Source organism: Tinamus guttatus, unplaced genomic scaffold (genome assembly GCF_059628265.1).
Source record: "Tinamus guttatus ecotype Peru unplaced genomic scaffold, ASM5962826v1 Tinamus_guttatus_pri_ptg000510l, whole genome shotgun sequence".
NCBI classification, from domain to species: domain Eukaryota; kingdom Metazoa; phylum Chordata; class Aves; order Tinamiformes; family Tinamidae; genus Tinamus; species Tinamus guttatus.
Genome location: NW_028289044.1, coordinates 1741998 through 1767192, shown reverse-complemented (window position 1 = coordinate 1767192; position 25195 = coordinate 1741998). Strand labels below are relative to the sequence as shown.

The following is a 25195-nucleotide window of genomic DNA, read 5'->3' as shown; positions in this document are numbered from 1 at the left end:
GCATGTTGTGCAGGCTCACTTAGTTCTGAATTTTATTGGGGATTTTCTCTGAAGCGTTACAAACATCTGGGCTTCCAGGGCTCATCATCCCGTTTTCGCCTTTGCAATAAATTGTCGTGCAGGTTGCTGTGATCCTACAGCCTTTCACGGGGCAGCAAATGTCTCTGTCCTCGCAGGTTAACAGTTCAGCCGGGCGGTCACTGAGTAACCTGTGGCACCTGAGGGCTTAACCACCTGGTGTGTGGGTGGGAGAGCAGCTCTTCCCGCTGAGGTAAACTCGGGTGTGTCCCGTGGCGAGGCGGGAGCAAAGTCAGCGCCGAGGCTGGGGGGCCTTTGATGGCCGGGAGAAACTGAGGCTGTGACGCTGGTTAACCCTAGAAGATCCATCAGCTCATTAAAAAAAAAAAAAGTAATTATATTCTCCAATGTGAAGAAACATTACACTGGTGGCAACCCATAACAGTGCCTCCGTCCTTCATGCTTCTTCAGATGGCCCTGGGGACAAGCAGTCATCCCGACTTGTGCCTTCCTGTCTCCTACTCTGCACCCCCGTTCCCTGGCTTTGTGTAGTGCCAGTATTACAAATATTCCCATGGATTTCTGAAGTACAATGCACAAAATTCAAAACCCAGTTTCAAAGTACAGAACAAAGTTTTCACAATACCGACAGATTATTGAGAGGGACAATTAAACTCACTGATAAATAGAGCCAGATGCCAGAAGTGATTATCCTGTGGATAAGCAGAGTTTTGACAAGCAGTAGCTTTCATTTTTTTTTTTTTTTTTGCTACTGTTTCAAATCTTATGTATAATAAAATGGTCTACAAACAAATTAATTAAGTTGCCTGCTGTAGGGTAGGTTTTATTTTCTTTAACATTACTGCCCCCATATGGATATATTCAGAACATACAGTGGCTGCAGGGAAGACTTTTGTAGAAAGCAAAAATTCAATTTTTTTGTCAGCTTTTTCTGGATTTTGACTTGCTCTTATTTGCTTGGTAGTCAGATGAGGTATGGAAGTCTGTATAAACATAAACATTATAGGCATTAAAAAGTCTATGTAATGAATGAGTTAATGTTCTTAGATGGATAACTGACAATTAAATGTATTTTAGAAGTAATTATAACACTGCTAATTTAGCAGTATATGCAAATACACCTGTTCTGGCAATTTTCTGTAGAATACTCTTGCTGCTAGATAGAGATTCAAGAGCCTTAGCAGACGTTGTGTAGGGGTTTGATGTAAGCACAAGCATGGGAAAAGATGCTAGCCTTTAAAGGGCAATTCAGTCATTATTATTTAAATAAAATTTGTCAAACCGTTTCTAACAGGTTTGTACAAAGCAAACAGATTTGTGCATTGGTAGATGTAACAGAGCCAAAGATGAATTTGTACTAAAGCTAAGCTTGATAATCAGCTGGAAGAAATCTGTCTTCCTTTTTTAAATATGTAAATATATCAATTAAGCTAGTTTACTGCCAGTATTAACTAGCTTTTGTGAATACATAAAAATATGTAACTTACCTTTTTCCAATGCTTTCTGTGGTTCATTGTGTCACAACTACCTTTCCAGTCCCAAATTGGAGCTGGTTTGTATCGAAAGATTATTTTTAACAAGCCCCATGTGGGAACATCTAAAAATGAGGAATTAATAAAGTTAAGATTTACTATTGCCACAGCAGCACTTTTTTTTTAAATAGTCATTTCGATGCAACTAGGGGAACAGTTAAAACTTTTTTTTTAATCAGTCGAAGTGTTCCAGGCCAAGCTGAGCGTTCCCTATTTATTCCAAGTAGCTCATTCAGTAAATTCTTTGAATGTCCCAAAGGGCTCTCTGTGGAAAGGATGTTTACAAGTACAAAGTCAGTGTTATACTTACACTCTATGCTTGCTTAACTCTAGTTTGTTTTAAACACACTGATAGAGGTTACCATTTGTAGCATTAAATTTTTTCTGCATAAAGTGACAAAGGATTTGCAACTATTAAACTTAGTCCATAATTTGGTTGGAACGGACTTTCAGGCTTTTTTTTTTCCTTTTTTGTTGTCTTTTTCTTTTTTTTTTCTTTTTTCTGGAAATGCCCTCTATGACTTCTTTCCATGTTTTTGTACTATTAAAACATAACCATAGCATTTTTTCCTGCACACAGCAATATGATTTTTCATGTTTAATATGTAGGAAGTTTTTCATTCCCTCTGGTTATGTTGGATCCTTTATTTTTTGCTTATCTTGTGTATTATATGGTAGCACTACATTTTCAAATTAAAAGACATTTTCTCACCTCTGAAGTTGAATTTACTTTGGAAAATAAGCGATAGTGTTTGTTTATTTTCTGTAGGAGAAGGAATGGGAGGGTATGTAGGCATTTACAACAGTAACTTTATGTCCATACTAAACCTGTGTAAATACCAGTAAGTTATCTATTCAGTAACTTACATATTTACCCTTCAGATTTATCTCAAGATTGAGGTAGGCATTTACAATATCGGAATTAAACACAAAATAAAAAGAATTATGCCAAATAAAGAATATATTTACAAATATACTCATTTTATAACTATAGAAGACTCTGATCATTATCTTTACTAACAAGCCTGTCAGAGGCATGCATTTTATCAGCAAAAAATGTTAATTCCCTATGTATTTTTCAGTCTTTTATCTTACAAACAGACTACAGCATGGCATGGATAGCAACCCATGTGCCTGACAGTTTATGCTGCTTATACTAAGATGAACAGACCAGGAATGGAAACCTTTTTTGGACCTCTGGAAGATGGAGCTCCACAACCTATTGATACTTGTGATAATTAAGATGTAATGTGCACTGTGAGGGTAACACAGTATTTTAAGACAGAAATCATGGTAACAGAATGTTTGCTGTCTCTGAAGAAGTGCAGCGATGCTGAGTGCTAGTGTAGGTGCTGCTCCCCTGCGCCCTTGCAGGGCCCGTCCACAGCCCCTCGCACCGGACAGAGCAGTTGAATGACCTCAAAGAAAAATTAGCTGACCTGGGATGGAGGGAAGGAGCAGCTGTTGAAGTGGAGACGAGTGACACACTGCTTGTCTTGTGCCTTGTTTTCCTTAGGAGAAAGAAAAATGAGATGCACATGGTTTGAGTTAACTTATTCTTTTGCAACACCATTCCAGTGAATCTGTGAAGTGCGACTTCAAAATGTGTAGAAGCTTCTTGTTCTGTTACCATAGGTATAACTGTAAAGCAAAGAACAAGATACCGCCTTAAAGCCTAGCTGACATTCCATGTTTCTGAATTTATATTTATTTTAATTTATATTTCACTTAAATCTATTCGTTTGAAGAATATATTTGAAGAGCTATTTTTAGTTTTGGCTTGCAATTTCAAAATTTATGCAAGACAGCAAATTACTTCCTTGAATATATTTATCTAAATTTTAATCACAAATAATACTGAGCCTAGTAGGAAATTTATAGAAATTTTATATGTGATCTATACATAATGATTACCATATTTTTAATTATGAAAATACTGAAATTGTAATAGGATTACTGTAATTTGCTTGCCCTTTGTCAAAATTATATGTGCATTTCAAAAGTGAACTGAGTTCATTTTTTGAACTCAAACTAAGTTCTCAAAACTCAACTTAGTTAAAAAGAGCAAAAAAGAACAGTCTAGGTATAGGACAATATATCAGTAAGAATGTGGAGTATGCTGGTGAAAATGAATGGAAAACATTCACTTTACTCAAAGACAAACATTTGAAGAAATAGGCGAAAAGTCAGATGAGACTAAGGCTTCCAGTATGTTACGAGTAACCTAACTAGAGGGTTCCAAAGGAAGAGGAGACAGACAGGAGGAAGGTATTAGATGACAGAAAAAATGAAAGAAATTAGCGCTTTATGAGAGAGTATCTGTGGTTGGAGATGGTAAGATTCACTCCAGCAAATTGAATTTCATACTAGAAATTTCACAGGACAATGCAGATATTTGCAGATTCAATGTGCTGTGGCTGGTTCCCCAACACAGATGACAGAATCCTTCTTTATTGTTTTTTTTCTTCTAAGAGAATTGGTCCATATAGCACAGCTAAATTTGACCCTCATCGGCAGTGGGTCCTGCTGGGTCTCTTCAGGGAGCCCTACTATTGTAAATGTCAGGGAAGCAGCCAGTGACTATAGGGGAAGGTTTTTTTTTCCAGAAATTATTACCTGAAAATATCTTTCTTTTTGATCCTTAAGATGACTGCAAAAGAAATGTCAGAAAATAACTTTCTGTTTTTTTTTTTCTGCTGTTCCCATTTTCCCACCATGGCATCCTGGCTCGTGTGCTTCTGCTTCAAGACTTTAAGACTCTAGTCCCAGGATGGTATTTATGACCAAAATTCATATGCTTCCATTGGTTAGGAAAAATCACCTCCCAATCAAACCCAGAATATGCCTCCTCTTAATGTCTTTAAATCTAATTTTATCTTACACGACACCAATGTACATCTTTTATACACAGCTGAATTTCGCTCATAACAAAGGAATGACAGCGTAGGTTGTTGCTGAGTTTGGCAGTAGGGAAATAAAATTTCTCTAGTAACGATTCCTGTGCTATTTGAGCTTTGTTATTTAACTGCTCTGCTCAAGCCATGTTTTTCCTTTCCACGAAGGGATTTTGTCCCTGGCCTCGATGGGATAATCCCTCAGGAGCGCGGGTTTGCGAGGGCAGGAGGCGCCAGGCGGCAGCTCCCGGTGAGAGCGGCCCTGCGTGCGCCGTGCGTCGTGTGTCGGGAGCAGCCGCGCTCGAAAGCTGTCCCTTCAGTTGTGAAGCATGTTCTGCAAGTCAGCATTTCTAAAGATTGTAGAAACTGGAGTCGCTTTTGTTAAATTCTGTGCCTGGAATGCATTAGACAAATCGATGTCAGTGTTTTTCTCATTTCAGAAGAAAACTCCTAAGGTAATACCTAGAGTGTGCAATAGGGCAATACAACGCAATTAATTTTTAATCTTTTATGAGCAAAAGCTCTGTTTTAATTGTAAATATTAGGTAGATGATCCTTATACTATTCTCCTTATAATAATGTTTCAGATTATAAAATCTGCTGCAGACAGCGTTGATTTGTAATAGATTGTCTATAAAATACCATACTTTTCCCATGTCTGTAACTGCTTCACTTGGCCACAACAGCTGGAGAAAATAAAATGTGTGCACAACTACAAAAATTCAGATTTGACTCCCCGATTTACTCTTCATTTATTTGCTTCATTTTGCTTAAGTGAAGAAGTCATGCTTAGTGAGCTCTTTGTAAAAACGGTTGATATTTCAAGTTCAGGAACTCTCTTTTTCCCTTTAATTTTTAACCACAGTTACTATTTGTTAAGTTGCCTAAAATGGATTTTTAAAATAGATGGTACTGATCTGATATATTTTCTTTATGCCATGCAAAACTCAAAGTTAAATTAGAGTTAAATTCGCCATTCGTATTTACCTTAAGTTTTGAACTCTGCAGGTATTTTCCATTTCATTGGTACTTTTGTAGGTACATTTCAGCTTGGATTTTTTTCTTAATTGCTTGGAAGTTCATTCTGAGCCTGGTTTAATTAAAAAAATGTTGATTTGGGATTACATTTCTCTATTTAATGCCTTTATCTTTTGCTATGATATTTGACTTAATATTCTTCTATGGTAGTATTTCACCTTTAGTTACAGAGCAAACTAAACATCAAAAACTAGTAGAGTAAGAAAATGAATATATGCACAGTTTAACCAAACGTATTAATGAAGAATCTGGATACAATAATTCCCTCACAGTAATGTTTGGGGTGACCAAGGAAAGATACTTGTTTGTGATTAACTTTAACACCAACATGAAAATGTAAAGCATTTTAAAGGTTTCTTTCGAAGGCAAGTATTTGCTGAGGAATTCATGGGGGCAGTTCAGTCTAGCAACCTTCATTCTTGAATTAAGAAAGGAGATATCTCCTTGCATATGCATTGCATGTAGTATCAAACCCTCACAATGACTTTTTTTTAAGCTCTTTGCTTCTCCTTAGAAATAGGGCTTTGCAGATAGAGAAATTATTAGGATTTCCATTCTGTGAGCAGCAGACCTGTCCATGGTGTGAGATTTTCCTCCTAAGTTTTTAAGTAATATAGTCTTCATATAGATGGAAAGACCCTAGCCTTAGCTTGCTGAGGTACTGCTGCCCTTTTGGTACTGAAAATATGATAATCCTGCATCAAGAATTCCTGGTAATTCTTAAGATTAAGAAAAATATCCGTGATAATAGTTTGTTTTATTTGTGTGCAAACTTCCATTTCTTTTTCAGACCAAATATGCGTACAATGAAACTTTTTTTTACTCGTTGTCAGATAATTTATGTATCTTTCTGATAATTCCAAAATTTCTAAGCTACGATATGGAACTGATGAAGGAAGTTGTTTCCAAACCAATTGGTGAAGGAATGTTGTTTTTGGAGAGTATGCTCCGCATATATCTTTGTGTGTTATGGACACACATATTAGGAGGACTATTTTTGCCATGACAAGAATGTGATTAACTGAGAGGAGGGGTTTGATTTAAATCTCTTACCCTGGTTTGATGTTTGATTTAAATCTGTTACCCTGGTTTGATGTAGCTGAACGTGTTGACAAACGATGAGAACTATTCAAGTGTGTATTCCAAAATAAAAATCCTTTGCAAATGCACTAGAAATTCTTAATACGGGAAATCATAATGCAACTTCTGGTAAAAATTTGCCGTTATGCAGTAAGATGTTGCGAGTTGTGTGGGCTTCTGAAAAAATTGCACGTGGAGGTATGTTGTGTGACTGATGTGATGAGAATATGATCAATTTAGTGCAGAATTCGGCATAGAATCACTGGAGTTGCAAAGAAAATACAAGAGTACAAGAGGCAGTTGCATTTAAAGAAGATTATGACATTCTTTGAAATTTCGGGTGCTGTGAGATTGTTTCAAATCTCACAAGTGCAAACTAAAGTAAAAATCATCTCATAGCTACCGGTTATGATAAGGCACTTGCTTACTTGGTGTACGTTGCTGTTTTTGTAATGGTTTTCTGGATTTGTTTTTCTGGATTTTAATTAAAGATGAATTATCCTTTTTGCGTATCTGCAAAATAAGAAGCTGAATTTGCCAACTTCTGAGGCAGTTCTATTAACTGTTCTCGTGCTCAGACTGAAAGCAGCTGGGTAAAGCAGAGCATGTTCCTCATGAGCAGCGCTTAGCATCCAGTTCGTGACTCTGTGGAGATCCCTGAGCATCGATTATTATTTACAGAAAAAAAAAAGATTTTTGAGCTTGATATAGGAAGATAAAGCCCATTAATTATAGAATTAATGGTGTAGTAAGTAATGTAATTGGAACATGGTATGTATGGTACTGCTCCCTTTGCTAAGAGGATGATTTGATCAGTATTTCTGCAGCTTAATGACACTTTAAAATGACTCAGACTGTGATCCAGAATGGAGTTTTTTTTGAATGACAACTGTGCACTTGAAAATGCTGATGCTACAGTTACTCTTAACAAAAAAAAAGTCAAGTGTCCATTTAGTATCACAAATCATAGAGCTATAAACAGTCAGAAAGCTTCATAAACATCTGCATTTTATTCCAGAAATCTGGTTTCTACACTTAGTATTATAGTCGTAATAAAGGATGACTCTAGCAAATAAAAATTTGGTTAATGAGCTGAGGAAGAGGCAACTAGTCAGAACTACTTTCTTTACTATCAAGAAAATGAAGGTTGAATAAAATCCTTTAGCTGTTTTCCTCTTGCAGGTACAGAAATTAAGTAAGTATGATGCTTGCTTTTGTATTCAGCTCTTCTTAGTTTTATGGCTGGAAACTCAGGACTAGAGTTTGGAGACCTCTAAATGAGTGAACAGCTCTGTGATTAAATCGTAGGTGCGGCAATGCTGCACGGTGTGTTTTCAGGCAGAAAATCTAAAATTCCAGGGAGTATCCAAAGCATGGTTATGATTAAGCATTCCTTTCAACATTTGCTTACTTAGAACTTTGTCTGGTGGTTTCCTTAGGTGATTGGAAGTTTCTTTAAAATAAGAAGTAATTTTAGTAGTCTGAAATGTGTATTAACACATGCAGCAAAACCTGACTGAAGGAGCCTGTAGCAGGTACAGTTTTTGTTGATCTGCAAAATATGATGCAAGAGCTGCTCTTCTGGAGCACATCGCGAAAGATCTGGTCAGGAAATTAGTATTTTGCAGGCATCATGATGTGCTGTAAACCATCTGCAAGAATATTTGCTTTGTAAATAAACTCGGTGTTCTTATAATGCTCATGCAGATGTTTTACACAGTTTATTTAACACTTCTTGTGCTAAAATTCTTAAATGAGGTTTTTAAAATTGTAAAGCTACAGTGTTCAGCTCACTGCCAAAACAATACGAAAGGTTGCATGTTTCTGTTTATTTGTAACATTTCTCTCAGAAGACACTGTAAAAATTTGAAAGCTGGTTTCACTTAAAAGCCAGTTTTTCAAGGCAATATATTTTAAAACTCCCACTGTGACCTAAATATATGACAGCGGCTTTCTGCACTACTAGTTAAAGGATGCAGTTTTATAAATTAACTTACCTGTTATTTTCCAGTGCTTGTTTTGGAGAATTTTTTGCATTGTTGGTTTTTTTTTAGCATTAAAAATAGCCACCCAGTCAAGCTCAAAACAGAAAATAATTTTCCAACTCTCAATTTAACTAGGAAGTGACCTAAAACACTGACTGAACTAAAAAGGATTTTGAAATTACTAAACAAAATGGAAATGCTCAATTAAATGTTTCTTTCCATTGTTTTGTAGCAGTGATGGAAAAAGTCAAAAACTGATTTGAAAACGGATGTTTATATAATAGTATGATTAAGGTTTTAATATGAAGCATAATCTCATACATAAGATTTCCTTTACTTTAGGCATATTGATATTGTATTAATGAGATTTTCCCAGTCTACCTCTAATAAGATCCTAATTGGATCCCAGTGAGTGAGAAGATAGTGATTGTAAATCTTTATGAACAGTACATATTTCAGAAAAAAATGAGTTTGCTTTCGTGAGGTGTTTCAGTAAAACTGTAGCTCATTTGAATCATTTATATTAACTGATGGCTTTAGTTGTAATTTTGAAGTTTTCAAATACACAAGTATTGAGAAGAATGTTTCCAACTTATTTTTAATCAGCTAAATGATGCAGTCATTTTGAAACAACTAGCAACTATTAAGAAAAAAACCTCTCCCCGTTCTATTCAGGTAGAAATAAATTGTACAGATTTTTGGCTGAACCTGTAGATTTGTGTGAATCATGAATTTTTGATGTGAAAGCCTAATAAATACTTTTTTGATTTGCCTCGTTGCAGGCTCTAATCTTTATATTTGAGGCAGAAGAATAAAACAACTTTGGTAAACTACTTCTATAAAACTTCATTAGACTGTACTGTGACATAAAGTTTTAAACATCAGCTTTTATTTAATTATTGATTTTATGCCCCCTACATAATCTGTAAAGTCATGTTTGCATAATTCATCGATTGTGATAACATTCATTATATTATGGAGAAAAGTTATTTCACAAAATTCAAATTGTTATTAAATCTATCAGGGAGCCTTGATTTAAATAATTTAGGCAACTGTTTCAAATTTTAAAAATACCTTCAGAACTGGCCTTGATAATAAAGATAGAATACTCAGCAGTCTCCCCCAGGACACTTTTGTAGGTGCTTTCGGTTGAATCCTTTTCTTTTTTCTTTTTCCCCCATCATTTTTAACATAAATTACTTCAGCTGCATGAAAAGCTTTCCCTTGCTCACTAAAAATTCTTCATTAATCTAATCATAACATTCATATTGTGCCATCACCATTCTCTGTGGAGTCTGTATTACTGTTCGTTTTAGCATTATAAATTCCCGGATATTGCAGAAAAAAATACAGGAGATGTCACGTCAGTTGTTCGTCATAACCAGTAGATAGGAAGCTATTTCTAAAGGGGAGACCATGGATACTGGTAAAGGAGCCGTATAGAAAAGGTGATTGAATCTACAATTAGTAATTAGTTTTTTATATTTTTTTTTGTTTATTTGAAAGAAGACTGTGTATAGGAAAGCTATTTAGTTATTTTACTAGCATCCCAGAGGAGAGTTAGAGAAGAACTAAGAGCGAGTGCAGGCCGGGGGCTCGGGCTGCCCTGTGCGACCCGTGAGCGGCGCCACACGAGTGTCTGCAGCAACCGCCTGCCACGGCCACCGTGACGCAGTCGTTTTCTTCAAGGGAAGTGCAATTGGAATATTAGGCAATGTTGTTATTCGCAAGAACGGGCCGGTTTTCCTTGGTATTTATGTTGTGTGGGAATTTCTCAGCAGCCTGCTGTAAATCTTGCAATTCATCTATTGTACTGTAGTTATTTTAATTCTTTGTTTAATTCTTCATTGCTGCTCCCTCCTTCCTTTCTTTCCTGGACATTCAATTAGTAGAGCATGGGTTATTTTTTGGTTCTGTATGACATCTCTAAGTCTATCAAAATGATACTGCAAAGCTGAAAATCACGTTAAATAATAGACTCAATAATTTTCATTCAAAATTGGAGTTAACTGTAATTTAATGTGATATTAGCTTTGCCTAAACTTAATTTCACTTGTTTGTATAAGCTGAGTTTCAGAATGATAATTGAAGTTTAGAAGATGCTTCATTGTTTGGCACTATGGTATTTATTGCTTACTTGAATTACTGGTGAAGAGCATGAGGGTTTCTTAAGTAATGTAGAGAAATATAAATGGAATATATGAATTAATTAGGATTTTCTATTTAGAACATAAATCCAGTTTTCCATTCTTGCTCTGCTTATATTTCTGCTTCAGAAAAGCTTAACCTAACGTGAGGTCTCCACTGTGAAATTTGTTTGCCTTCCAGAAGTAATTTTCTTATTGCTCAACCTCTACGGCTGCATGCGTGTGGGTGTGTTTTTTATTGAGCACCTAAGAAAGTATGTGAAATCTTCTGTGTGTTTGCTCTTGCCTCTAAGGAGCTATAATGTTTAAAAAAAGATGAAACCAAAGTCACAGCTGTATATTCCTCAAACTACTTTTAAGAGAGGGTAGATGAAGCATTTACTGGTATAAAGATTTCAGTTTTATAAGCTCAAATGCAAAACCAGTTGGGATCCATAGTCACAAATGTTCCCCTGCTGAAGAAGGAATTAAATTAGTTCCCTAGACGTGCTGCTGCCCTGTTGCAATTCCCAGAGGAAAAGGGCTGTAAGGAATTGCAGAATAGCACTTTGGCAGATGATAGCGAGCTGTTTATAAATACAGAAGCTAAGCTGTGTCAATAAACTTCTGGGCTGTTTTTAGAGCTTTTGATTTTTTGTTAAAAGGCTGAAAAAAATAATAATTTTGTTCAAAATAATAGCCTTTCATCAACTTCTGTGTTTGCTGGTTACCTCATTTATAGAAGTAATAAGTGAAGAATGTATTGGAAATCACTCAGGAGGAGATATTTTGGGGCCTTGTTCATTTTAGCAATATCATTAGTTTGTAATATTCCTATAAGATTGTTTCACAATAAAATAATAGCTTTGGGGAAGTTAAGGGTAATAGTTTCGGACCATGACGGATACAGTTACCTTGTGTATCCAAGGGGGGCTGGTACAAGGTCCTCTCTTCTGTGCTGGGAGGTGGAGGGAACTGAGGAGAGCGGCTGCTCCGCTCTCTCCCACCTTGCTAAACTGTCCAGCTTCTTGACTGTTCTAACTGTGCCTTCCTGGCTCTTTTTCTTGACTGAGAATTAGCCGATGCTGATCTCTCTGTTTTGATGTGGAGAAAAAATCTGAACTTTCGAAACGAACATAACTTTGATGATGTTTTCCTGCCAGATCTCTAATTTTACTGGATTTGAATGGAATGTTTCTGGGGTTTCCAGGCCCAGCTTCTTCTGGGACTTCTGCTGTCAGTTAATTCAGTAAAAGTGCCTGCTTGGGCCTTTACTTTTCCAAAAAAGCTGGTAACCTCACTAACAGCTGAGGATAGGCAGTTGTATGTAGGATTTCATGGGCAGAGCTCCTCCATAGGCAACTCCAGCATTTTAATCAGCAAAGCCCTCAAAACTCTGCTTCCCTGCCTTGAAAGAGGTCTTTGTTCTTTGCCAGAGGTTGGCTTCTCCATTGCTCTTGGTCTCTTTGACTGAAGTTCGAGCTGTGCAGCAGGTTATTTTGCAGAATTTGGTGAGTTATTTGTTTTTAATCACACTATGCTGCAGAATTGCTAAGGCAGCTGTAACTACAGTGTTTAGAACCCATTTATTACATCTCTGGAGGCTTCAGTGGCATCATCAAAGAGGGTCTGTTTAAATAGACTGGCAAGTGCAACTACTTATTACTTATGCCTATATATATTTAACAACAATTGCACTATCCCAAAAATCTGAAGATACTGTGGCATTTGGAAAAGAGGTTTTGTGTCTGCAATTTAACCATGGCCCTGAAGTCCAGATTCAGGTGATTCGGGTTCTGCTTTGGAGTTGTCTATAGTAAATAAACACTGGAAAAAAAAAAAAAAAAAAGGAAAAGAAAATCACTTAACCGGTAAGTGAAGTTCAAGGTACATGTGTGTTTGCATTTTTATTTCTGTGTTCTCTACTCTGGGATTTGGAGGATGTATAATGTTTTTGGCATGGAGCATAATGTGACTTAGGGAACATAAATATTGAATGATTGGAATTGTGAAACAGAAGTTTCCAAGTTTGAATGCTTAAAACTGTGCTAGTGTATCCGTTCTGCCTGACCAGAGCCCTGTGTGTTGTTTGCAATATCTGTGCTCACGATGGAGTTTTACAGTGCTGCAGGTGATGTTCTCTCTTTTGTTGTCTAGTTCTTCTCTAACTATTACTAAATATTCAGCTAATGCTTTTCTAGACCTATTTTAATATCAGAAGTCCTCTTTTCTGAGTCGTAACAGCCAGTTGAGTCATCATCTTATGTTCAAGTTAATATGATAGTAATACAAATAGAAAAAGTATATCCATTTATAATTGAATTTCATATGCCATTTTTATCGATTAGGCTCTCAGGTCAGATACTTCAAGAGTTCTTCAGTCAGTCCTGGTGTTTCTTATTCTAGCTAGTCTATTACCATTAGTAGTTTTGGTCAGTGCATTGACCTCCTTGAATGTCTTGAGCAGTGCAAGTCCCTGCAAGGCTCCACCTTCTTCCCTAGTGAAAATTAAGGGTGTCTTTCTGCTACTGTTCCCTCTCTCCTAAGGACAGTATTCAATATTAAATCATTTACCCATTTAACTTTCCTTTTTATGCTTTATAGGTAGCGTTGTTTCTTTAGAAACCTTTGATAAAACACCTTATTGAATAGCTCTGCAAAATTCAACTAGACTGCATCTATTAAGCCTGCTTTGCCAGTGTGCTTGCTGCAGCCTTCAGAGAACACCAGATTTCTGTTGTATAACATTGCTTTACAAAAGCAGTGCTGATCACTGAACTGAAGCTGTGCCCAAATTAAATTCAATCAATAACACATTATTTTTTAATTAAACTTGTTCATTTGGATTTATATCTGAATATATATGTCGTAGAGTGGAATATAATCCAGAAGCAGTACAAGGCTCCACAAAAATTATGCGTATAAACATTTTATTTTCGGTTTGCTTGAGAAATTGTCTGTTTTCAGTGGTTCCTTGGGAATCCAGTCCCTGGAATTAGTGCATTTTACAAGGAAGACTGAAAATCTCTGTAGTCTGAAACGTAGCCACAGCCTTTAAAATAGTGTCCGGAAGGCCTCAGCCAAGTGGAACAAACAAAAATTTAAAATGTTGCCTCGTGGTCTCATCAGAGAGCCAAACTTTTTTTGTTTTTTCACGGAACATGCAATCTCTTGTCCGTACAATACCAAGTAACTGCAAGCTGTACTGATTGTATACAGGAAATTAAACAGAACAGAATTGACTTGAAAACAGGTGTTCAAGTTCTTTTGTTATAAATAGGCTAAAATTTTGCTAACATTTTGAAAACCTGATCAGATATGTTCAAATTAATGAGATCTAAGTAATCTTTGTCGTACACAGGCACTTGTGGTCTTACTGAATATGTGAAAGATCATGATATCAGCAGAGCTGATCATATCAATGAAGTTTCATAATAAAAGCAATCTGGGGGCTTACAGTCAGATTTATAAGTCGATTTATAGCATCGAGGGTCAGGTAGCTTTCCAGTGGAACTTGGGGGAAAAAAGAAACAACAAAGGGAACTGACTTCAGTAGATAGATACTTTTATAGACTGAAGTGGTTATTTCTGGGTACTGCTGGGTGTCCAAGCACTTTCATAACACTGCCCTAGTAAGAGCCTCTGCTTGGGGTCTTCAGCCCAGGCCACCCCACACTTTCTGAGTGGGATTGACCTCTTTGTGCAACTTGACTCCATTACAGTTCTTTTTGGTGATATTTTACATAATAAAGCAAAACAGGTGTTCTAAAAACTTGGTATTTTCTAAACTCCTTGTGTCATTTGATTCGTGCACACACAGTATGTTTTGGTGTCACCATAATTATCATTGCTTTCTATCTGCACAGTCCTATCAGTCAGTTAACTTCACAGCTTTTCATGAACCTCATTAACAAAATAGGAGATACGATAATTTTGTAAATAATGTAGGTCTCTACAGATGGACATGAGAAAATAATGCTTCTCTGAGCTGATCTCACATTAAAAGCTAAAATTTAAGGGAGAGGGAGTATGCAGTTCAGGCTAGGGACACAGAGACAACTCACTAATCATCAAAAAAGGCTGGTATTTCTATATACTACAGCTGCCTACACATTTCTCATTTTTTCTCATTGTTATTGCCTACTAAACTGCTTCTCTGAACCTGCATTACCATATTTTCTAAAATAAATTAAAGACTTGCTCAAATGAATTATGACAAACAAAGCAACCTTTCAGGGTAGTTTTTTTCTTTTTTCAAAAACATGAAGCAGTCATATTGACTATGAATATTTAATAGCCATTTCTGGTGAGAAATTGCATCTTAATATGTTATTCCTTAGTAAGGAATTGCTCAATGGGCTCTGTTCGTTTCTTAACAGCGATGGACAGAGCTCATATGAAGTGACTGCGAGTTGTTCCCACACCTCCACTTGATGTTCTTAAGATTAGTTTGCAGGGATGTGGCTCCTTGTACTTAAGATAAGTGATCCATGACTTAAAGCCCTCTGTGTTAAGCAGTGCATGAGTTTGTGTTTTGCCTTCTTACATTGCATGTCATTCCCTTTCTTTCAGAATTTGTGCATATTTGGGCAGATATATAAATATACATATTTGTTTTCTTTAACTCTTAAAATGACTTATCAGAATGTGCAGCTGAAATCAGGCCAGTGTGATCTATTCTTGTTTTTAACATAGGTTGAAACTTAACATTTACTACTATGTTGAGGTAGCCATTGATAATTATCTTGTGTAACTAACTAGTTACACAAGACACTTAGCTACAGCTACCTTAACAGCTGAATTCTATCCCCGGGTCTCCTGCTGTCTTTTTGGGTGATTTAATCGTGTCACCTCTGTGCCTCACTTGCTCTATTTTTAAAATAAAAATAACGATGCCAACCACTTTTAAGTGCTTTGTGTTTTTCAACTATAAACGTCAGTAAGAGAGTTACAAGATCATGATAGCAGTATTAAGTAAATTCTCGTTAAATGTTTCCTAAGATCAAAAGCTGCTATTAAAAAAAAAAAAAAAGTATTAACATATTGTGGTGTGTGTATGTTTGAGCAAAATACAGCTGTTTTATGAAGGAGTTGTGTTTAATATTACTGACCAAAATGCTATAGTTGATGGGCAAATGTTAGCCTGGCACTTTTGTTTTAACAAAATACTTTAATATTGGTCTCAACAACTATCGTAATTGATCCAAAATTTTGAAGCATATTATGAATGTGAAACTGCGTGAAAGTACAGTAGACATGGAGAACTTGCTCTGAGATACGGTTGTGATAATGTTTACATAAAAGGCCATCTGTAATCATTCAAGTCAACCTTGGATAGGGAGACACTCAGGCTTACATTTCAGTAGTTAGGCAAAATTTATTAGCTTAGTGTAGCTGGCGTAGTGTAAAAATAACTTTTCGCAGTCCCTGATGTAGATGGATGTATCCGTGCTCCTTGTCTGGCTGGGCAGTTCAAGATGAAATGCAGGACACTTTCCCTCCGAGATGAGTGGTTTTGCAAGACAGTCACGGGGGCTTGCTGTAGATACTAAAAACGGACAAAATGGTTGTGTCTTTAATTTTCATACTGGCTAAAATTAAGCAGTTAGATGTTTCCACAGGTAGTGATTTCCAGTGCAGCTGCTCTAAGTCAGTCTAGCTGAAAGAAGCCACTTTTGTCCAAAGTGCTTTTCAGTTGCATGTGATACATAGAGCCACAGAGCTGCACTTTTTGCAGTATGCCCTACCCGAACTGCCCTTAAAAACCACCCTTAAAAAACCCATTTTAGTGAGAAGATTGTTTCTTCTTTCTCCTGTCCTTTAAAATGACTGGATTCTAAATTCATGGTGCTAACTTGACCTGTATCAGCACCTGCTTATCGTTCACACGGTCTGCTACATTTGGAGTCACGAGGTCAATGCTGTGGTGCAGTTTGTATAGCAAGTGGTGTCATGTTTTCTTTAGTTACTTAGTTACTAAAAGTAAGCAAAACTTGTCAGAATTAATTTCTTTGGAGGTCATTCCATTTGTTCATATTTGTGATCCCTCCTCAAGAGAAACTGTATGGTAACTACAATTCAAGAGTTTGTTTTATAGGGGAATGTCTAAAATGTTACACTGACAGGTTTTAGCAGACATGGCTGTCGAGCCGTGCCTGGATGCATTGAGAGCTGGGGTATAAAACACCAGGGTGCTCCTTTCTGCTTGCAGAGAGAAACATTCACTTTCTGCTCGTGGATATGAAGATTGTTTGTCTACCTCCAGTGCAGCCCACACGTCGTGCTGCGGTGTGACAGTAACTGGAGTCTTGATTGCACTGTCACTGTTGACCCTTGCTAGATTGTTTTCCCCAAAATGATGTTTCATTAGCCCAGAGTTTGCTCTTTTGCGAATAGGCGGTTTCATGCCTCTTTTCTCTCCCTTTCCTTCTCAGAGGAGTCGTTCAGCAGTCCTTCCTCCTCCACCATCCTGCCCACCGGCCTCTCTCTGTGCCCGCCTTCCTCATGGCTGCTGGTGCGAGCCTCCCTCGGCACCACCGCTCACCCCTCCTCCCTTCAGCCCAGGTGGCCTCTTCCACCTCAGCCGCTCTCCTGAGGTGCCGCGCCTCACGCTTTCATCGCCCCGATGAAAGGGATGTCAGGGTTCGAGCGGCAGCTCCTGCCCCTCTCCTCCCCAGCCGCTCGGGGTACGTGTCCTCGTCCCGGTGCAGAAGGGGCAAGTGCTGTTGTCCCAAGGGACTTTGGAGAGGCCCAGTGCCACCACCGCAGCTGGTGTCTGTCCCCAGGAAAGCTCTGGCCCCAGCAAGCTGCGCCTCTTGCCTGGGGCCTTGCCGCTGGGACAGCAGCCATGGCTGGGACAGGAGCCACCTGGCCAAGTGACCACTGGCCAGGAGCACCAGGGCTTGGGGGGAGGCCTCTGACGCCAAAAGGTCACCTGGGTTGGGTTCAGTCCCTGTTGTTCAGTCCTTGGCTAAGAAGATGTGGCAGATACTGTGGCAGGAATGGGGATGTGAAAATGAAACCTAGTATGGGAGCTAAGGGAGGGACTTTTGCTGAAAAGTAAAGTTAATTAAGAGGAGAAAAGGGAGAACGGAGAAAGGAAAGTTCACCACAGTCCTAATGAAACCCAGGAAATCTGAATGTGGTGTCTTGACAGAGACAAAATGGCAATTTGTTTTTGTTCTACTTAAACATATGAGTGCTGCCGACTTACAGTTTGGTCCTCATATCACTGAGCTCATCTTTGAAACCCAAGGGGATTCTTGCTTCTTAGCAAGAAAACTGAAGCCCTCAAGGAGAGGGACCCACTACTGAGAGTATCTTCTTGGAGCTGTTTGCTTATTTGTGCTGAAGACAGAAGTTGCACAGAAAACTTTATATAGGTAGTTGTATTTTTCTATGAATAGAGTGCCTGCAACTTGCTTGGTAGGAGGCCAGAATTACCTGGCAGCCAGACTGAAAGGCCAATAGCCTAATTACTGCTCTCACTGCTTGCACTGCTGGTGGGGGTTGTTTTTGCAGACTTAACTTATCAATGACATAAAACAACTGGAAACCATTTTTCTCTCCTCTACTTACTTGAGAATTTTACAGGGTCCTGATGGTGACTGCAATGAAGTTAAAAAAGAAAGTTCAGTTCAAAGCATGATGTCTATTTTGAGCATCTTAATTTTAGCTTTTTTTTTTTCTTTTTTCAGTAAGCAAGAAACTAAATTGAGTAACTAGCTACATGTGCTACAGCAACACTCTTTTTTTCTTTTTCTTTTGAAGAGTCTGTTGCAAATGTGGGATTTCTTGTTGATTGGGTCTGTAGGCTGACTTTATTCCTCACTCTTTGGGAGGTCTCCCTGACTCCTACTTGTCATATTGCGTATACATTAAACCTTTCATTAAGCATTGCTGACAACAGGCAGTATCTCTTAAAGATGCAGGATTCCCTTATTTGGCAGCCAAGTATTTTATAAAAGCTGACGACTGTAACATATGCTTTATCAATCTTCTGCTACCTTCTGCTTCCATTTTCTGGACTCCTCCAGATCCTGCTGCAAGACACGCTCGACACTGCGGTGCATTGCGTTTTTGCTTTATGCTTAACATTGGCTTTGCCTTAAATTGCAGATTTATTTTTAAAGTTTATTGCTGACATTTAAAACCATCAGATCACAGGGACCCGTCTCGGCGCTGGAGTCCCTCACAGTGTGTGTTCCAGCTTGACGCCTGAGCTGATTTATCCGCGTGTCCTTCTCGCCTGCCATCCTCCCGTCACGTCCTTCAGGCTTTCCTCCTTTGGCTCCTGTTTAGTGGTGCTTCTGCTTCGAGCTCAAGTGGTTTTCTCTTATATGCAATAAATTCATAACTTGTCCTTTTTTTTTTCTTTTTAGCTTTTACATTTTTGTGATGTATTGTATGTTTTGAAGCATGCACTGTATGTTTTGGAGGATGTATTGTATGTTTTGAGGCACTGCTTTTTGGAACAGGTTGAATTGTGTAACAAGCACTCTGAGTTTATTTAAATTAATTATTAAATTCAGGCTGCTGCTTACTTATTTGCATGCTACAAAGTAAATATCATAGTACATATTGCTTTGAGAACTGACTCTTGATTCTTTGAATTATAGAAGTACTGTAATTTTCTAGAACTTTGTGCAAGGCCTTCCCCTAAGCAGAATTTCTTCTTTTGAACTCATTTCATTGCAAAATCACAAGTTTTAAATGAAAAGAAAACTGCCTATCTGCAGTATAATTCACATCTTCATATTGCATTCATCCTTTTGCTTTTCAATTATAAAGCTCTGTAATAAAAGTACCGTAGAATAGATACCTTATCCATAGTATCAAAACAAAAATCTCATTGCATTAATCTTTGATCAGATTTTAATGCAAATTTAAAGGCAACTCCCTCCTAAATTAGATATTAATGTACTTGACTTTAGATACATGAAGATTCCTAGACTGTAAGAACAACATATTTCCTTTTCACTAGTCACAGTTCTTACAAAGCTGACAAGAAGCTGATAACTGTGTTTTCTATATAGGTTTTTCTCCATAATCTGGCAGTCTTTAAACTTCAAAAGTAAGAGATTTAAGAGGCTGCCAACCTTCGGAGAGTAAGAGGCTGCCAACCTTAGTGAAATTCAAATATTAGACTCAATTAGTCTACCAAGAGCCATCATCCCATTCACCTGGAAGATGGTTTGTCCTGAGCAGCTTTGGGTAGAACACTAGCCTAAAGTGGGGTATGGGTCAAGTAATATATTTTTCTCTTTGTCAAGGGTCATCTGACTCAATTATTGTATAATATTATCATTGGCTGAAAATCTAGGGAAAGGTGTAGTGTGTATGTGGTTACATGCACACTTTTTGTGAAAACAGACATTATTCTTGGCAAAAGAAATGTAACAAGGTAAATGAAATTGTATCCATTCTGCTCATTATTTATTTTGTTTCTATAATATTGGCAGTGCTGGCAGGTTTCTCACTTTCATAAAGTTATTGAAGTTTGTGTGGAAATTATTACTCTTGCTAGGAATTTTGTATAAATAAATAAATGTCTAGGTGCAATACAAAAAAAAAATCCAGCTTGTCTTGCACCAAATAAAAAGATGTGTATGCAGCAAAAATGAATATACATGGCGTTATTGCACAAGGTGGTTTACACTTTCTTTCCTTTTTGTTTTATACAGGCGCAGTCCTTCTGTGCAGCGTGCAAGGAGTAGCCCTTAACGTGGACCCAGTCCTGTACACTTGGCTTATCTACCAGCCGCCGAAACGAGCCGGGAGGCACGTCCCGCAGGTGCGTGTTCCTGCAGGGAATGCTCTGGGCAGGGAGGAGGAGAACTCTCTCTTACGTGCATGCCATTAAGACGCCGTTATTCCACACTTCAGTCTTTGGATATGTTTGCTTCCATGTGTGTATTTTATCTCATTAAATTGTTACGAGAGCAGTTATTGGTTTATCTGGGACTACAGCTACGTAAGCTTCTGATTGCATTCACTGGCATTACAGGGCAAAGCTGAAGCTTTGTGTCCCCAGCTGCCTTTTCATACCTACTCTTACTCCTATGTAAGCATTATATATTCTGTGATTCTCATGTTTATAATGCCAGTGGCAGTGCTCCAACATTTACTGTATATCTTTACTGAAACACGCACTTTTATGTAATGTAACTGTGATGGCATCATTTTGTCTAGAAACACGAAATTTAGTGTCAGAAACTAAATAACATAGTAAGCAGAAATGGGATAGCACAGAAGTAAAGAAGTATCAGCAAAGAGGATAAATTTTAGTTTTGTATTTGCTTTCCCTCTCAAAACAGGAAATATATCTTTACAAAGCACATAAATTCTCATGAGATTGTTTTTTTCTGTAGAGCTATACTATACTACTAATGCAACAAAATCACAAAGAAATGTGATTAATTCTCTTTAGGTTCACTGTTATTTTATTCATGGTGAACAGAAAAGAAAAAAAACACACAGAAAGCAATGCAAGAGCCAGCTGTATTGGAGTGCAAGGGGTAGAGTGAGCCCGGTGAAGGCTACCCCTTTTTTATGATTATAGCTAGTTTCTTGCTAAACCTAGGCCTTAGGATACCCTGTGTCTTTGGAAGGGAACAGTTGTACAACGAGAATGATAGTTGGGGCCATTACTCAGTTTGGGCAGATTTTACTTCTTTCCGCTTTCTCCCCTCCCTTTCCTGCATTGGCCGTTTGGTACAGTTGGTTATAAACTCTTTAATGTTTATGTAATGTACAATAAAATGGGCCACATATCTTGATCAGGTCTTTGATGGCATCTAGAAAATATGATTAGGAATAGAAGTGAGTTTTAAAAATCTTATTAAAGGTAAACATCAAAAAGAGAAAGAAACTTTTTAAATTAAAAGACTAGTTTGACCCAATAATCGGTGAACTATAAACAGATCATTGATATATTTAGGCTAGAAGGAGAGATTTTTAAGTTCTGAGTCACAAGGCTACAGTTCAGTTTTTTGCTCCTTCTAGTCTTGTTAGGAAGCAAATTTCTAACAGTGCTGACATGGAATTTTTTATCTTTAGGAATTATATTGTGTAACATAACTGTTTGAGGGAGAAGGGGCTTGGATTTAATTTTTGTCTTGAAAAAAAATGGAATTTGGAAATGCATTTAATAGCCTTCTACTTAAGTTATGTTTCTCTAGGGTGTGCAAGTTACATCCATCATTTTTGCTCACATTTACTTGAAACTAACATGAAAAAATGAAGACAAATTTTGAAACAGGACCATTTGTTTAAGGCTTCTGCTAAATACTTGAAATGCAATGGACTGTTTAGAGGCAGATGCTTTCAATGAGTGGCATTGCAGTGTTTTCCTTTTTTGTTATAAAGTGACCATGCATGCTGAAATGTGGCTGCTGTTACATATTTTTAAAATAACTTATGTGGTTGTTGTTGTGACTCTATGGTCAGTGCTCTGGGGTAAATGTGGATGTAAATATAGGATATTTTTCTACATGTATTCTAAATTTCAACATTCATTGTAAATTTTCCATTGCTCTTTCTGAAGAGTAGGAACAGTGAGAACACTGCTGTCAAAAATTCTGCATGGCTGTCAGTGTTTGAATAAATCTGCCTACTGCTTTTGAGTTTCTCCCACAGCTACTAGTAATATATGATACCGTTGTCAAGTTTCTTTGCAGAACTGCAGGTGCTGTGTAAAATTGATGGACTTGTCCATCATCCTGCTCTAAGTGGTGATGCTGAACATGGCCAGGGTCATCCTAATGGGTAGTACTGGATTTGTAATATTGAAGAGCAGTACTTATGAAATATATCTTGGCAAAAATAGAACAGCAGATTTATATATACCTCCACAAAACTCTTGCACGCTTTTGATGTGCTTGTTCTAATGCATTTTTTCAAGCTTTTCTTGTGTCTTTAAAAGTTGGTTTGGCAAAGAAGAGGCTGCTTATGATGATATTAGTCAGGAATAGAATCAAAATGTCCCTTGGAATGGAGCTTGAAGTGGTCTCAGTTTTCTTGTGTGAAGGCAGTAAAATATAGTTACTTAATACAGTAAGTTGTACAAGATCTTGGTCAATAACAAATGCCGTGTATAGATAATAACTGCAGTTAGTTACCAGTTGGAACAGGAGCCCATGGGTTTGCTGGCTTGAAATCAGTGCATACTCCCATAGGCACCAAAATATTTCAGAGGGCTCCTCTCTGTCTCCCTCCTGCTCTTTTTCATTTCTAAGCTGAAGGGAACACAGGAAGTTAGGTTTAGTAAGATTGCATAGTATCCTTATGTGTTTTTCAGAACTTTTAAATTTTTAAACTTTTAAATTATTTTCATATCTAGCAACATTGAAAAATATATAAACATGGAGAAAATGCAATTATTTAGTATTAGAAAAAGGAAAATAAAATGGTAGCAGGGACAGGATGATGCAAAGAAAAGATGTTTGTTACCATGAAAGTATTTTCAGCTCATCAGCAGCTGATGATCTTTCCAGATACTCAGTGTATTATGTGCTGCTATGTTAGAAAAAGACAAAGGAAAATAATTCATATGGGTTTAAATTCTTAAATTCTATGGGTTGGCAGGTTACCTTTTAGCTGGTGTAGTGCGCAGCACATGCCGTGTGCTGTTGGCAGCGGCAGAGAGTTTCGCTGCCTCCTCTGCAGAGGCTCAAGAACCCTAGGAAATGACCCAAAACACGCTATGGACAATAGTGACAGCAACTGTTGGAACGGATTTTGTTAATTTTATTTATTCCTCATTAATGGCTGAAAGTTTTGGAGCTGAGCAAGGAATAAACTGAATAAATGATAGTACTGTAACTTCAAGTTCAAAATTGATTTTCAAAATGCTCTGCGTTTGCCTCATCGGCGTGAGATACCTCAGAAACGTGGTTTAAGTCACACCTTTTCAACATCATGCCTCCTAAGATACACATGCCCTGTTGTGAGTTTAAAAAAGAAACAAACAACCAGAACTTGCTACTTTTGTGTACATCTTAAAAAAAGTAAATCCCTGTTGTAGGATCTGGATTGTAATCTACTGTGTAATAATGCTAATGGTTAATGGGTTCATTCTCAGTTTAAAGAAAAATACTTTTTCTATTTTGCCCTCCTTTCAGTCAAAACTTAAAAGCACAGGGAAAAGACATCCTGGAGAAAGTCATTCAATGGTGAATTTTGTATATTGATGACTGGTGTACTAAAATACTTCATGACTTCTAAGAAATGCAAAGACCAAGGCTTAAGGATGTCCATGTTTCTTAAGATTATTATTATATTTGACACATTTGGGTAAACTTTGAAAAAAAAGTCATGATCTTTTGACTGCATGATTCTCATCAAGTTTGATCAGAAAAGCCCACCACTGGCTTTGAAGATATACCCCATAGAGGGTTTTCTTTGCTTTTCAGCTCTACGTTTTGAGAAGCAATGCATCCAGAATAAACCAGACAAAAGCATAATTACTGTGCTTTGTATACACTCCTTGTGACTGCTCAGAAGGAAAATTAGCATGTACCACAACACATTGCACTCCAGCCATCTGTTCCCCATAAAAATGACATATTTTACATTATTTGGGTATTAAAAATAATCACATTTTTTTGTTTCCTTGAATTTTTAATACTTTTCTGAAATATGCTGAAATATGCTTTTGTTACCACCATTTTTTGTTTAGTAACTGATAGGGGAAGCAAATGACTTCTCCATGAAGTGAGAAAAGCAAATTCAAAGGACGTTTTCTATATCCTATTTGATCATTGATAAATCAGTGCTAGATTTTAAATAAAATTTAAACTGACAGATGAACACCATTTAGGAAAGATACAAGGAGGTATAAACTATATGTAGAGAGAGAATTCCTGTGCATATAATTTTTACTGCACGTGATCACTGACTTCTCATCAAAAAGATGGCAACACACAATCTACATTGTTTCTAGTAATATATTTTATTTTGAATGTTTTTTGAAAAAAAGGTCAAATGAGACTTTCTATGTTTTTGTAAACCAGTAGTGTTTTTGTCAAATCTTTCCTCTCTTATTAAAACCCTCATTTAGCATTGCATAGATAAATATTTGAAGAGATCGATTTGTTTGGCAGGAAATCCTATTTGATATGCTTTGATATGACAGAGTCAAGTATATGATACTCCTTCCAGTGAAAATAGAAATGAGTGCATGTAGTCTTGTTTTTCTCAAAAGCCCAGTAGTTGAGAGCCTAGCACTGATAGTCAGTATTTTGCTTACATTGATTATTTCACCTTTAGTTTATTTCATAAATACTCCTGCTAACAAAAATGTGTTCTTGCAACTGGTGTTTGTATATGTATAGTATTGTGTAGGAATGCATAGGAATTGTGTAGGAATGTGTAGGAATGTCATTTTCTGTGGTTGCTCAGTACACATACGTGTTATATCTAATTTGATAAGTATTTCAATAATGAGATAAACCTAAAAACACAGAGTATGGCAGTTGTATCCAGGAATGACTATGGATGAG

At 37.2% G+C, this 25195-nt stretch overlaps 1 protein-coding gene across 1 annotated transcript in view; it reads left to right on the top strand.

Moving 5' to 3' along the window:
- VPS13B (vacuolar protein sorting 13 homolog B) overlaps window positions 1-25195 on the top strand; it is a 405118-nt gene that overhangs the window by 153635 nt on the left and 226288 nt on the right. Inside the window, exon 19 of the mRNA XM_088533620.1 lies at window positions 20378-20487. Coding sequence (XP_088389746.1) covers window positions 20378-20487 — 110 coding nt within the window. The remainder of the gene's footprint in view (window positions 1-20377; window positions 20488-25195) is intronic.